The 14,727-nt window shown below is 64.6% G+C and overlaps 1 protein-coding gene across 1 annotated transcript; it reads left to right on the top strand.

The window, feature by feature from the left end:
* The first annotated feature begins 2,256 nt into the window (after positions 1–2,256).
* On the top strand, positions 2,257–13,383 carry LRRC47 (leucine rich repeat containing 47). Its single transcript, XM_045898858.2, has 7 exons — positions 2,257–2,937; positions 8,357–8,815; positions 9,612–9,728; positions 10,374–10,489; positions 11,047–11,149; positions 11,436–11,525; positions 11,654–13,383. The coding sequence occupies exons 1-7, from the start codon at positions 2,317–2,319 to the stop codon at positions 11,900–11,902; spliced, it is 1,755 nt and encodes a 584-aa protein (XP_045754814.1). The 5' UTR covers positions 2,257–2,316; the 3' UTR covers positions 11,903–13,383.
* The last annotated feature ends 1,344 nt before the right edge of the window (positions 13,384–14,727 follow it).

Below are 14,727 nucleotides of genomic sequence, written 5' to 3' on the forward strand. Positions count from 1 at the left end.
GGAGAGAGTGTGTGAGCAGGAAGGGGCAGAGGAAGAGGGAGAGAGAATCTCAAGTAGACTCCACGCCCAGCGCAGAGGACACAGGGCTCAATCTCAAGGTCGAGAGATCATGACCTGAGCCAAAATGAAGAGTCGGCAGCTTAACCGATGGACCAAGCCACCCAGGCGCCCCTGGACTGCTCAGGGTCAGACCCGGGTGGGGCGGGGTGGGGCTTCACTGCTTGGGGTTGGACCAGGGTGGGGGGGCCATCACTGCTTAGGGCCGTATCTGGGGTTGGGGGGCCATCACTGCGTGGGCATGGGCCAGGACCCGGAGGGGGGCGGGAGGGTAAGGCCATCACGGCTCAGGGTCAGACCCGGGTGGGGCGGGGTGGGGCTTCACTGATCAGGGTCGGACCGGGGTGGGGGGGGCCATCACTGCTCGGGGTCGGACGGGGTGGGGGTCGGACAGGGTGGGGGTCGGGGGCGGCCATCACTGCTCGGGGTCGGACCGGGGTGGGGGGGGCCATCACTGCTCGGGGTCGGACAGGGTGGGGGTCGGACAGGGTGGGGGTCGGGGGCGGCCATGACTGCTCGGGGTCGGACCGGGGTGGGGGGGGCCATCACTGCTCGGGGTCGGACGGGGTGGGGGTCGGACAGGGTGGGGGTGGGGGGCGGCCATCACTGCTCGGGGTCGGACCGGGGTGGGGGGGGCCATCACTGCTCGGGGTCGGACGGGGTGGGGGTCGGACAGGGTGGGGGTCGGGGTCGGCCATCACTGCTCGGGGTCGGACGGGGTGGGGGTCGGACAGGGTGGGGCGGGGGGCGGCCATCACTGCTCGGGGTCGGACCGGGGGGGGGGGGCTTCACTGATCAGGGTCGGACCAGGGTGGGGGTCGGGGGCGGCCATGACTGCTCGGGGTCGGACCGGGGTGGGGGGGGCCATCACTGCTCGGGGTCGGACCGGGGGGGGGGGGCTTCACTGATCAGAGTCGGACCAGGGTGGGGGTCGGGGGCGGCCATGACTGCTCGGGGTCGGACCGGGGTGGGGGGGGCCATCACTGCTCGGGGTCGGACGGGGTGGGGGTCGGACAGGGTGGGGCGGGGGGCGGCCATCACTGCTCGGGGTCGGACCGGGGGGGGGGGGCTTCACTGATCAGAGTCGGACCAGGGTGGGGGTCGGGGGCGGCCATGACTGCTCGGGGTCGGACCGGGGTGGGGGGGGCCATCACTGCTCGGGGTCGGACGGGGTGGGGGTCGGACAGGGTGGGGCGGGGGGCGGCCATCACTGCTCGGGGTCGGACCGGGGGGGGGGGCTTCACTGATCAGGGTCGGACCAGGGTGGGGGTCGGGGGCGGCCATGACTGCTCGGGGTCGGACCAGGGTGGGGGTCGGGGTCGGCCATCACTGCTCGGGGTCGGACCGGGGTGGGGGGGGCCATCACTGCTCGGGGTCGGACGGGGTGGGGGTCGGACAGGGTGGGGTGGGGGGCGGCCATCACTGCTCGGGGTCGGACCGGGGGGGCGGGCTTCACTGATCAGGGTCGGACCAGGGTGGGGGTCGGGGGCGGCCATGACTGCTCGGTGTCGGACCGGGGTGGGGGGGGCCATCACTGCTCGGGGTCGGACAGGGTGGGGGTCGGACAGGGTGGGGCGGGGGGCGGCCATCACTGCTCGGGGTCGGACGGGGTGGGGGTCGGACAGGGTGGGGTGGGGGGCGGCCATCACTGCTCGGGGTCGGACCGGGGGGGCGGGCTTCACTGATCAGGGTCGGACCAGGGTGGGGGTCGGGGGCGGCCATGACTGCTCGGGGTCGGACCGGGGTGGGGGGGGCCATCACTGCTCGGGGTCGGACAGGGTGGGGGTCGGACAGGGTGGGGCGGGGGGCGGCCATCACTGCTCGGGGTCGGACCGGGGTGGGGGGGGCCATCACTGCTCGGGGTCGGACGGGGTGGGGGTCGGACAGGGTGGGGCGGGGGGCGGCCATCACTGCTCGGGGTCGGACCGGGGGGGGGGCTTCACTGATCAGGGTCGGACCAGGGTGGGGGTCGGGGGCGGCCATGACTGCTCGGGGTCGGACCAGGGTGGGGGTCGGGGTCGGCCATCACTGCTCGGGGTCGGACGGGGTGGGGGTCGGGGGCGGCCATCACTGCTCGGGGTCGGACGGGGTGGGGGGGTGCGGCGACCCCGCCGGGCGCTGGGTCCCGGCCCCCGAGCGGCCCCGGACGCCCGCGGAGCCCCCCCCCTCCACGAGGCACCTCCCCGCGCCCGCTCCCCTTCCGGCCCGGGCCGGAAGTGACGCGTCGTGCCCCGGAAGCGCCCCTGCAGCGGCGGCGCGATGGCGGCGGCGGCGGCCCCCGCGCCCGAGGGCTGGCCCGAGCTGGAGCTGGCCGAGCGCGAGCGGCGGCGCGAGCTGCTGCTGGCGGGGCCCGGGCTGGAGCAGCGCGTGCGCGCGGCGGGCGGGCGGCTGCCGCCGCGGCTCTTCACGCTGCCGCTGCTGCACTACCTGGAGGTGAGCGGCTGCGGGAGCCTGCGCGAGCCGGGCCCGGGCCTGGCGCAGGGCCTCCCGCAGCTGCACAGCCTCGTGCTGCGGCGCAACGCGCTGGGGCCCGGCCTGAGCCCCGAGCTCGGCCCGCTGCCCGCGCTGCGCGTGCTCGACCTGTCGGGCAACGCGCTGGAGGCGCTGCCGCCGGGCCAGGGCCTGGGCCCCGCCGAGCCGCCGGGCCTCCCGCGGCTGCAGAGCCTCAACCTCAGCGGCAACCGGCTGCGCGAGCTGCCCGCCGACCTGGCGCGCTGCGCGCCGCGCCTGCAGACGCTCAACCTCACGGGCAACCGCCTGGACGCCTTCCCCGCCGAGCTCTTCCGTCCCGGCGCGCTGCCGCTGCTCAGCGAGCTGGCGGCCGCCGACAACTGCCTCCGCGCGCTCAGCCCCGGCATCGCGCACCTGGCCTCGCTCAAGGTCGGCGGGGAGCGGCGGGGCGGGCGGGGCTGCGCGCGGAGCCGGGCCGCCTCCCGGGCCGGGGCCTCCAGCCTCCGCCTCCGCCTCGCGGGCGTGGCTCCCCCCGGGCGCCGCGCCCCGCGCCCCGTCGTCGGGTAGGCAGCGGGCTCGGCCCCTCCCCGGTCGGGAGCAGGGCAGCAGCAGGGCCCCCTGGCCGAGCGTCGCAGGCTCCAGGCACTCGTGATTCCGGGACCGTGGTGGGGAGGCGGCCCCCGGCGAGGCTCGGATGGGGCGCAGCAGGCATTCGCGCAGGGCGGCGCGCTGGGGCCGCGAGTAGGGTATTTCCCTGCGCCCTGACGACTGCCGTCCAGGGGAGGAGGCATTGCTCCTGCTTAGCGGAGGCCGGGAGGGGCTGCCCGCAGGCAGCAGCAAGTGCTTGGGGTTTTCCCGGACACTCCGCCGCCGGGAGCTGCGTGCTTACTCCTCCGCGGGCCCCAGCCTAGCGCTTGGCGGCACAGGTGCCCCTTGAGCCCGCTGCGCAGGACTGGGGAGGGTGGAAGTTTCCCGGCCACACCTCAGGCCAGTCTAGAGGCTCCTGTCCAGCACCGTCTCCCCTGTGTCTCCCCCTTTCGTCCTTAAAGAGGCCGATCTGTATTTCTTTTTTTTTTTTAAGATTTTATTTATTTGACACAGAGAGAGAGAGCACAAGCAGGGGGAGCGGCAGGCAAGCAGAGAGAGAGGGAGAAGCAGGCCTCCCACCGAGCAGGGAGCCCAATGCGGGGCTCGATCCCAGGACCCTGGGATCATGACCTGAGCCGAAGGCAGACGCTTAACCGACTGAGCCACCCAGGCGCCCCCGATCTGTATTTCTTCTTACTCCTACTTTTCATCCTTTTTTTTTTTTTGTAAAGATTTTATTTATTTATTTGACAGAGAGAGACACAGCGAGAGAGGGAACACAAGCAGGGGGAGCGGGAGAGGGAGAAGCAGGCTTCCCGCCGAGCAGGGAGCCCGATGTGGGGCCTGATCCCAGGTCTCTATGATCGTGACCTGAGCCGAAGGCAGACGCTTAACAACTGAGCCACCCAGGCGCCCCCGATCTGTATTTCTTCTTACTCCTACTTTCCATCCTTTTAATGCAGACTTTCTTACACAATAGAATGTCTGCGGTTCAACAACTGGTTTATTTCGGCAGAAGTTACTCTTAAGATACCGTCAGCTGATCTTACAGACATGTGTTATGTCTGTACAGATCTGAATGCGTGTGCGTACGCGTGTATGGATGTGTGTGTACGTGTCTGTGCCATGTGCTTGCTGGCATTTGCAGCGCGAGGCTGTGGGGGTGACTCCCGGGGCACTGTGGTCATCCAGGGCTGGAGGCTTCGCTTTGTGGCTGAGGGGACAGAACACGGACAACCCCGTCCGTGTACGCCATCTTCCCACCTGTGGGCTCTCCCGGTTTTCCGGGAGGTCGGTGTACCAGATACGCAGCTGAGTACAGGTCGTGTGAGTGCAAAGTCCCTTGTTCCACTTCTCTTCCGATCCAGGATGTCTTCCGGTGGTTAGGTTTGTTTTGAGTGTTCTGTACCACGTGCGTGGCACCCACCAGCGATGCCCGTGGCCTTCGTGTGTCCTGACCCCGTCGTTCGGGGGCTGTCTCCTCTGCCGCCCTTTCCCCCGCCGTTGCTAGGCTTCCGTGGGTCTCTCCCACCTGAGGGGGCCTGTCCCTGTCGTGGAGGGTGTGGTGCCAGAGCTAGCTGGAATCTCTCGGGTTCAGATGTCCTCCGGGGGCCTTTCTAAAATGATGCCCCCGTGAGCCGTGCTCGTAGAACTGTGTGAAGAGTGTTGCTGCCCACGCTGGGGTTGTGCGGACAGACACCCCTGCAGCTGCTGTGGGAAGGCAGCTGGGGTGCGGGAAACCGAGCTCGGAGGCAGAAATGTGGGCTGCCTCAGCGTCTCGTGGCCGTGCCGCTGGTTCCCGCACCGGGTCCTTGCCTGTGGGAGACTTGCGGGGACGGCCACCGTGCCTCGAGCGGGGAGGACTCCAGGACCGACCGAAGCCTTGAGTGGGAACAGCGACAGCTGTTTCACGTGCTGACGGGTCCCCGCCCAGGGTGGCATGGAGCCGCTGTGCTCGCTCGGGCCCGAGTGCCCTGTTCCCCTGGCGGTGAGCGCAGGGCTGGGCTTGGCTGGGCTTGGCTGGGCTTGGCTGGAACGCTGTGCTGGCTGCTCGCTCCGGGACGTGCGGCCGCCGCTCTCTGCCCAGCGGCCTGGTGCACTTGCTCATGGCAGCCCAGGGCTCCTGAGAGCACGACTGCAAGAGGCGTAGGCTTGGAGTTGGCGCCTGGCACTCCCACTGCACCCAGCAGATGGTTCCTGGGGAGACTTCACGCAGGAGGTAAATTCCTGGGGCGCACTGCTCCCTAGGAGCCACCAGAGTAGCACTCGGGCCTCTGCCTGTCCCTCCCCTCACTTCCAGAGTGCGCCCTCCCCCAGGGAGCTGCCCCAGGCGGTGGCCCCAGACCTGGCTGCCGTGAAGGCCCGACCCTCCCTCCCACTCCAGCCGCCGGTGGCAGGGAAGCCCAGAGATGGCCAAGTACTCTCCGTGCCGGACCTCACCGGCTGGTTAGCGGCCTGTACTGAGCCCGGTCTGTCGCCGTCCTGCTGTCTGGCCATTCAGCTTGGCTGCCCACGGGAGGCCTTGGAGCATCTGGAGGGGTTTCTCCCCGGGGGCGCCTGTCGTTGCACTGATCTGTCACCCGTGGGGCTCAGCTGCCGAGGCAGTGCTGCGCCGAGGATGGCGGCCCCTCACGGCACTCCTGCCTGCGTCACAGGTGACGGGCTCTGGCCAGCCACGGCCGACAGGGACGGGCGGAACAGATGTGCCCCGGTCTCCCCATCCCCTCTCGCCCCCCGCCCCCCGCCCCTGCTGGTGCCTGCGCCGATTGGGGCCACCCGGGTCACTCACAGGTGGGAGTCCCCTGTGGTCAGGCGTCATTCACAGAGAAGTTGAACTTGGATTGCGAAACCTCCGTCCAGCACGCAGACACACTGAAGTTTAGAAGCCCTTCCTCCGTCTTCGTGTCCTCCCGATGGGCTGCTTGGTGCCTGGGTGGGGTTCGGGTCCCCTCCGGTGGGCACACCCGCTGGAACGAAGACGGCTCCTAGCGCCCCTCCAGAGGTGGCGTGTTCGTCTCGGGTCGCACAGCCAGGGATTTAGCACCCCTTCCCCAGCATATGGCCCTGCAGCGGTGATGTTCCCAGAGGTGCTCGGCAGCCCAGACCCAGTGCCATCTATGTGACCTGCAGGAAGGGGGTAAATGGGGTCTTCGTGTGTCGGCTCCAGGCACGTTTCGGGGAGCCGGTCCATGTGCAGTGAATTCTACTCTGCTTTTCGTACCCTTTGGGGGTCGGCACGCACAATCCGAACTCGGCTTCCTGGTCAGAGACCTGCCCTCCTGCAGGAGTTAAAGTCCGCACCGACGTTACCTGTCACCTCAGGGCTCCTCCTGAGGCTCCCTTGTTCCCTTAGTGTCCTTTTCTAGGCGTGAAACCCCACTGAGTCTGCTGCACTTACCTGCCACTGTCCACATTTCTACAGGGCCCCCAACTTCCAGAACCCCGATCTGCCACCTCCCCCTCCCAGTCCACATTCCCACGGGGCCCAGCCCAGGGCCTGAGCTGCCCTCTGGGCCCTGACCGCTGCCCCTGCTTACTGCTCTGAGATGTCCGTGATTTGCTCGTTATTAGCCCTGAAGGAAGCCCCCTGACCCAGGACCCTCACACCGTTGGCCACTGTGGTGGGGGCGGCGGCTGGGGAGGCACGGCCCCCCAGTCTCCCCTCCTCTCCGGTTCCTCCTCTGCCGCCGGCACATGGCATCCACCCGGCCGGCCTCCTGCAGCAGTGATGTGACCCCGACGGAGTCCTCCAGCTGGCCTGAGCCCTTCAGACAGTGTGGCGGACCCCACAGCTGCTGTGTGCTACCCCAGACCTGACCTCAGAACACCAGCCCTTCACGGCCGCCCACAAGCTCCGGTGGTGGGGCTGATGCGGTCCCCCTCCCCCACCCGTCCCAGTCCCGCTCGAGCGAGGAGAGCGGTCGGTGAGGCAGAGTGGCCACAGCTGTAGGAAATCGTGTTGCCCACAGCCCCTCGGGGCCGCTTGGTCCCCCCAAGGGGACTGACGGCCAGGTCTGGCTTACGTGCTTCCTTCCTCTCGTCATCCCCGGTCCTGAGTGCAAGCTGGAAGCCGGCTCTAGCTGCTCGCTGTCTCCTGAGCCCTGGCAGGGGCTCTGCAGCGGCACCAGGTGCTCGCCCGCCTGGGAGTCTGTGCGCTGGCTCTGGGCTTCTCAGCAGCCCCAGGACTGCCTCATTCACAGCCGGGGTCTGACTCGTCCCCGCCACCAGCCAAGAGGCGGCATCTCCTGGATCATCAGCCCTTGCTCCCCTTTCAGCTCGTGACAAAATCCCTCACCAGTCTTGCTGGGGCCTGTTACGTCCCAGTCAGGCCCAGGACTGGTGCTGGCCTAGCCCACCCAGTACGAGCGCTTGCTGTGTGTGTGTGTGTGCACATAGCGGGGGTGGGGGGCTGCCCCCGCACGGTGGCTGTTCTGATGGTTTCCATCGTGTCAGCGATGCTCATGCCAGCCGTGTGTTTTTGCCAAAGCCCGGTCATTAATAGCGACGGCAGGTTCTTCTGCATGGGCCATAGTGTTTCACGAGCCTCCTTTTTTTTTTTTTAAAGATTTTTTTATTTATCTGAGAGAGAATGGGAGACAGAGAGCATGAGAGGGGGAGGATCAGAGGGAGAAGCAGACTCCCCGCCGAGCAGGGAGACCGATGCAGGACTCGATCCAGGGACTCCAGGATCATGACCTGAGCCGAAGGCAGTTGCTTAACCAACTGAGCCACCCAGGTGCCCCTCACGAGCCTCCTTACGGCGCAGACAGCCGCGGCCCTGTAGCCTCCTGGGTCAGGATGGGGGCCGAGAACCCAGGCCAGCGTCTGAGCCGGTTCGCCATTCTGCACACAGGTGGAGTTGAGCGTGCTGCATCGTCCTGCTGGGGGCTTTGTGTTTACATACGAGGAGGAATGCTTGTGCCTCATGCTGTGTTCTTTCTTTTCAACTCTTTAGTTTAAGAAATGTGAGCACCACTTTGTGGGGAACCTGTTTCTCGTCTCAAGTACTTACCTGCTCATAACCACAAGTTCTCCTCGTTCTGTTCCCTTTTCTCTGTCACCTTCGTCCATTGGGATAGTTGTCACCACAAGGAACCTCGCAGGGGAGCAGGAAGCGTTTCGTGGGGGTTGTGGGCAGCCATCACCGTGGGCTGTGTGGCCGCGGTGTCAGTCTGGGCGCAGAGCGGGGGACAGGCCGTGTGGGGTGGGGCAGCGCGCGGGGAGGCAGCGTGTGACCGCAGGCCCTCCGTCTCCCTCCCAGACGCTGGACCTCTCCAACAACCAGCTCAGCGAGGTCCCAGCGGAGCTGGCCGACTGCCCCAAGCTCAAGGAGGTCAACTTCCGGGGGAACAGGCTGACGGACCGGCGGCTGGAGAAAATGGTGCACGGCTGCCAGACCAAGTCCATCCTGGAGTACCTGCGCAGCGGAGGCCGGGGCGGCGGGCGGGGCAAGGGCAAGGCGGACGGCCCGGAGAAGGAAGAGGCCCGCAGGAGACGGCGCGAGAGACGGAGGAGGGAGAGTGTCGAGGGGGAGGAGGAGGAGGTGGACAACGCCAGCAGACTGCTGCTCCAGGTCCTGCACGTGTCTGAGAACCCCGCCCCGCTGACCGTGCAGGTCAGCCCCATGGTCAAGGACGTCCGGCCGTTCATCGTGGGAGCCGTCGTGAGAGGCATGGACCTGCAGGCTGGGAACGCCCTCAGACGGTTCCTCACCTCCCAGGTGGGTGCACGCGGCCCAGGAAGGGCAGGGGCGGGCAGGCAGAGGGGCTGGTGGCCCGGTGTCGCTCTGTGTGCACAGAGCAGGTCGGACCTGGGCCTCGGTCCCGGGGGCTGCCTGTGGGAGTGGGCACCACCTGCTCATCCAGAGACCCTTCTAGTCCTGCCTTGTTTCTGAAGTCAGCTTTGTTGCAAGGGGAGATCGGTGTTTCCCGAGTTTCTGGTGTCTCTGGGGATTTTCTGGTTTTTGTAGTTTAGACCGTTTCCTACAAGATAGTATGAAAATCGTCAGCTGTTCTCACACTAGACGAACATCGTGATTTGTTTTTCTATGCAGTTATGCAGTCTGCCCAGCTTTTAAAGTAGAAGCCACTTTGATGTTTGCAGACCCCCCACCGCAGCCCCGTGGGGACGATGCAGCTTTCTGGAAGTCTGTGTCCTGTGCACTCCTAGCCAGGAGTTTAGAACTCAACCATCAGTGTTTTCGAAGAAAAACGTGCTGGGGATATTTTTCTTCTTAAGTCATATTTTTATTCAGTCAAATTTTAGTTCAGGGAGGGTTCTTTGAAGTCTCAGATTCTCTGTTACAGAAAGAAAAAATTCTGCCCCTGAACAGATTAAGAGTTTTCCAGTGACAGTTCCAAGGATGTGTTTTGGGTGGGGGAGGCCACGGGAGCAGGCAGAGGGGCAGGGCGCAGGGCAGGCAGAGGGGCAGGGTGCAGGATGGGCGGGCAGAGGGGTGGCGCGCTGGGCAGGTGCGGGGCGCTTGGGCACTGAGCTCGGCGGGTCTCACGTTGCAGACGAAGCTTCACGAGGACGTGTGTGAGAAGAGGACGGCAGCCACCATCGCGACCCACGACCTCCGGGCCGTGCGCGGGCCCCTGCTCTACACTGCCCGCCCGCCACACGACCTCAAGGTGAGGGTACATGCCCCTCCCCGTTTGCACCTGTTTTGCGTTTCCATGAGGCGCGCACGCTCTCACAGCGTGCCTGCGCTCCCAGGCAGCAAGTGACGCTGCCCCCGGCGAGTACCCCGGGTCACACACAGGCCGCGTTTGCAGTTCGTTTGAAAGTACACTCATCAGAGGAGGGAGTGATTTCAAAGTGGTTTCCTTCATTTGCTCAGTTTTCACCAAACACGGGTTTATGTACTGACTGCAGAACCCCTCATTTGGGTTGACTTGTGTGAGCTAGATTGGTCTGTTACTCCCCGGGCCGTGGCGGGGTCCCCGCGGGCAGTCCGGGAGCCCAGCTGCGCGCCTGGCTTGACCGGCTCCTCCCCCCTTGGCCTTCCAGGGGCCACAGGCCTGGGAGTCGCCGTGGCGTGTGGCGGGTTGAAGGTTAAGCCCAGCTTCAGGAGGGCCGGCGTGTGTGGCAGGTCCCTGAGGGGCCTCTGGGGGCCCCGTGTGCTCACGCCACCATCACAGGGAGAATGGAGGGTAGAGCCGAGAGGGGACGCTGTGCCGACGGCCACGTGAGCGGACGACCGGCAGCGTGTGGTGGCCGCGGCTGTAAGGAGAGCTTGTTCCATCTGAGCTCCTCACCAGGTGTTCACCCCACAGATCGTGCCCTTGGGGCGCAAAGAAGTCAAGGCCAAGGACCTGGTGCGGCAGTTACAGCTGGAGGCCGAGGAGCACAGGAAGCAGAAGAAGAGGCAGAACGTGTCGGGCCTGCACAGGTGGGCGGGGGGCCTCCCCTCGGGGCGCTGCATCCACCCCGTGGGGGCACACCTCCGGCCTCCACTCCACTCACAGGCTGCCATAACCCGAGGCTGTCCCTTACAGATGTTAAAATCTCCCAAACTTCGTTCCCTGTGCTTCAGAGACTCGCGTGGGGTGAAAGGAACCGTGTCAGACAGGCCTCTTCTCTCAGAGCGGGGGCTCAGACGCGGCTTTGGGGAGAACGGGCTTTCTTAAGCGCACAGGCCCTTTATCGGGAGGGGCGGGGTCCTGCCCACAGCACGTGTGCAGGGACGGGGGAGGTTAGCACGGTCACCCGGACGACAGCAAAGCCATCAGGCCTACAGCATTTTGCCCACCTCACCAGCGGCTCGGGTGGGGTATGGGTGGCCTGCTGCGCTAGGCCCACGTGAGGACAGGCTTTAGCACGTCTTCCTCCCAAGCTCGTAGATGCCCTGGTCTCACACTGATTAGTCTCAAGAGCTTGCATTTGTCCAGTGTGACCCGTAGGTGTGCGTTCCCATAGTTAAGCCACCTCCGTGTTTTCCCCCCGCAGATATCTGCACTTACTGGACGGGAAGGAGAGTTACCCCTGCCTCGTGGATGCGGATGGCGACGTGATTTCTTTCCCACCGATAACCAACAGCGAGAAGACGAAGGTCGGGCAGGGCCTGTGCGTGTCCGTGTGTCTGTGATGGCCCGTCCCCACGCCAGACCGTGCAGGCCGTACGCCAGGCTGCCCGCAGAGGCCCCTGGTCTCCAGAGCCCATGTCCCTGTCATGCATGGTGCTGTACCAAGCGTCACCATGTGTGTGTTCCCACCGTTTGGGAAGGGGACGGTCCCAGTTTGTGTGGCACCCTTTTTTACAGGTTTTTCCTCAGAGCACTGGCTGATGTTTCTGGTAACTTTATTCTTCCCTGAAGCCCCTCTGATTTCTTTTTAAGATTAAGAAAACAACTTCTGATCTGTTTTTGGAAGTAACAAGTGCTACGAGTCTGCAGACCTGTAAAGAGATCATGGACGCCCTCGTGCTGGTGAGTCCGTGCTCTCGCCCAGTTGGCACTCTGGCCACAGGGACGGACAGCGCGCCCTCCATCTTCCTGCCTCCCCTCGCACGCACGGCTGCCCCGGTTGCCTCTAAAAGAATATTTTTCCTTTGCAGAAAATGGCAGAAATCAACAAGTACACACTAGAAAATAAAGAGGATGGATCGCTTTCAGATCCTGAAGCCGACGCGGCCTCTGGACAGCCTCCGGGTCCCAGCGGGAGCCCAGGTGCCAAAAAGGCCGGGAGCGCCTCACTGGTGGTGGAGCAGGTCCGGGTGCTTGACGAGGACGGGCACCTGAAGGTGGTGTACCCTTCTAAGACAGACCTGGGCCTCGCCGCTCCCCACGTGACCGTGATCCGCTGAGCCCTGGCTGCCGGGTGCCCACCAGCTCCGCCACGCGGTCCTCAGCTGCACCTGTTGTGCTGACGTTAAGTTATTCGTTACGTTCTCACCCCGTGGTTTTTAAGATCCACGCCTCTGTTCGGTTGTCTGGACGGTTCCATCCTGTCACGGTGACGCCACATTACCACAGACTTGAATCGTTTTGCCTTTCTGGCACCAAACTATTCTACTAACGCTTTCTACGAAATTACTCAAATATCAGAATTAACTGTTGAAAACGTTCTGAAATCACATGAACACAGCAAATACCTTTATTCAGGGGAAAAAAGACTGAGAGGTTTGGACATTCAGCTCTGCACCGGGAAGCTAGATGACGTGCACCTCAGCGACTGCACCAGTTATTTCCCTACAACACAGCGGCTTTTAAACCCGCACTGTGCTGGCAGCGCCGCCGCGATGTGGAGTGACGTCCTGTCCCTGGCTTGCCCCAAATCATCATCTTTTTACGGAAAAAATATTTTTTAGGTGACCTTAGAATTGGCAGAAGCATTTTTTTCTTCCTGTTGCGGTTGGATGCATTAGGGGAAGCGCGACAGAGTCCCCTCGTGCGGCCCCGGAGAGAGGACCAGACGTCAGAACGCGCAGCTTCGGGCTCGCGCGCAGTTCCCTGTTGCGGACCGGCCGGGACGTTCTGTCGTCAGCCAGCTAGAGGACAGGCGAGGGGCGTGGCTGCGGAAGGTGAACTTGGAAGCCAGCAGCCACAGAGCGCGGCCAGGTGCGAACGGTTCTTCGGCATTTTGTGTTTTAGGTTATTTCCAGTTTTGAGTGTCTCGGGCCCTAGACCGTGAGTTCGCATTTGTTTCTGCGCGCAGGTACCCCTCCCTGGCCACGGGGTAGGTGGCGTTTACTGACCTCCCTGCTTCATGGTCTGGCGGGGTTACGAGACACTCAGCTGGCTTTTGGTATTTAGTGACCCCGTCGGTGTCACGTCCTGTGACCTGCGAGAGAGAGTTTGCGTGTTCTGCAGACTTGGGGAGTGTTTGCAAGAGGCTCGGTGAACCCATGCATTTAGCCATCAGAACCAGACGTGGGGTGGGGGGAGCTCACGGAGGCACGTGGTTCTCCCAGAGCTCGGCCAGCCCGCTTTGTAGGACCCGGCCCTGCTCTCTGGGCACCTCCTGGGCTGAAGGAGGTGGGCCAGATGGTGGCTTTTCCTCGTTTTGTTAGCCCCAAACCTACCAAACGTCTTTGCTGGCGGCTCCGGCTTGTCATGAGCCCTGGGCACTCAGGGCGGCGACTGCTGTGGGTGTCCTGGCTGGCGTGGGTCTGTGGCCGGGGCGGGGGGGCACGTCCTGTCAGCTGTGACCCCAGTGCCGGCCCGTTGGCTTTCTGATGCAGCTCAGCCCCGCGTGAGGTGTGCAGATGTGTTTGACTTACCACTGGAAACCAGACATCCTTCCTCTTTGCCGGTCCAGGCCACTAATAAACATCATTTAATAACATCTGTGTTCCTCCCCAGTGAATCCTTTCTTGGCAGTATTTCGGGGTAGTGACTTTGGGGAAACAGAGGACCTGAATCCCCCCTTCCCAGCCCAGATCTTGCCAGCAAAATGCAAGAGAGGCTTAATGATCACACAGGCTCTGCCCAGAGAGGCTGCTGGGCCCTCCAGGTCTGGAGCGGGAGGTGGACCCCCTCCCAGGGCACCTGCCCCCAGCCGGTCTCATTCCTGAGTCTCAGTGGGAGGGGAGACTGCCCGACAACTCAGCAGGGTGCTGTCACCCCTCCCTGGCCAGGGCCTGCGGGGCCACATCTGGTGGAGGCAGCTCACAAGGAGGTGGTATGTGGCCCAAGGGCCTCTGCCTGCAGTCTCCCCGCACAGAGGCCCGGCCGCTGGTGCAGCCCATGGAAGGGGACACGCACGTCCACCAGGGAGTGGGCTGGCGCACCCTGTTTATCCTGAGACTTGCTGGGCCTTGGGGCGCACAGAGCACGAAGATCAGATCCAGATGGCTTTTGTCATCTGTTGTTGCCCATGGGGTTCCCCCCGACCCAGGGAGGTGTTTGTGAGGACCTGCGGGGATCACTGGGCAGTGCTGGGCTGAGCTGAGCTGGGGAGGCTCTGAGGACACCGCCCCCAGACTGGTTCCCCACAGTGCCCCTCATGCGTGGACCACACCTTGCTGCCCCACCTGCTCTGTCCTCCCTCCTCAGCATGCTGCAGCCTTGGCCCCCAGCCCCTCCCGCCTGACCGGTCCATCAGCAGACTGCATCCTGCCCAGGGGCTGCTCAGACAGTGGGACCCTGAAGCCCACAAGGCGTTTCGGAAGTCAGGGAGACCAGAATGGCCTCAGAGAGGAGTGGTGGGCGGCAGCCACCTCGGGCCCTCCTCTTTTCCGTCCAGCACCCTGGCCTGGCTCTTGGCAGAGGCTGCACCCAGTCTTGGAGAGACCCAGCCCCTGCACCTCAGGAGCAGACTGCCAACGTCCTAGAGCCCATGCAACCCAGCTGTGCCCCCCCCGTGCCCCCCCGTGGTGGCTCCAGCAGGGGCACCAGGGTAAGGCTGGCCAGATGTGGGCCGGCGGCACGCCTCCCTCCTCAAGTGTGGCCGAACAGGGCCGGGAGCGGGGTCTTCTTGGGGACAGGTGCTGAGGCCCAGAGACCAGGGCTGGCTGGACCAGACCTCTGCCTCTTAACCAGCTTCCCTCGTCCCCCCCCACAGCAGACCCCCATCACTGCTTGGAGACCCCAGCGCAGGCCCGGCCCACCAGCGCCACACCCTCCTTACGGGCAGAGACAGGGACCCCCTGGGTGGTGCAGCCGTCCCTAACAGGCAAGCCAGGCTCAT

This window comes from Mirounga angustirostris, unplaced genomic scaffold (genome assembly GCF_029215605.1).
Source record: "Mirounga angustirostris isolate CCGP_5_RB_7025 unplaced genomic scaffold, mMirAng1.0.hap1 SCAF_4, whole genome shotgun sequence".
NCBI lineage: Eukaryota > Metazoa > Chordata > Mammalia > Carnivora > Phocidae > Mirounga > Mirounga angustirostris.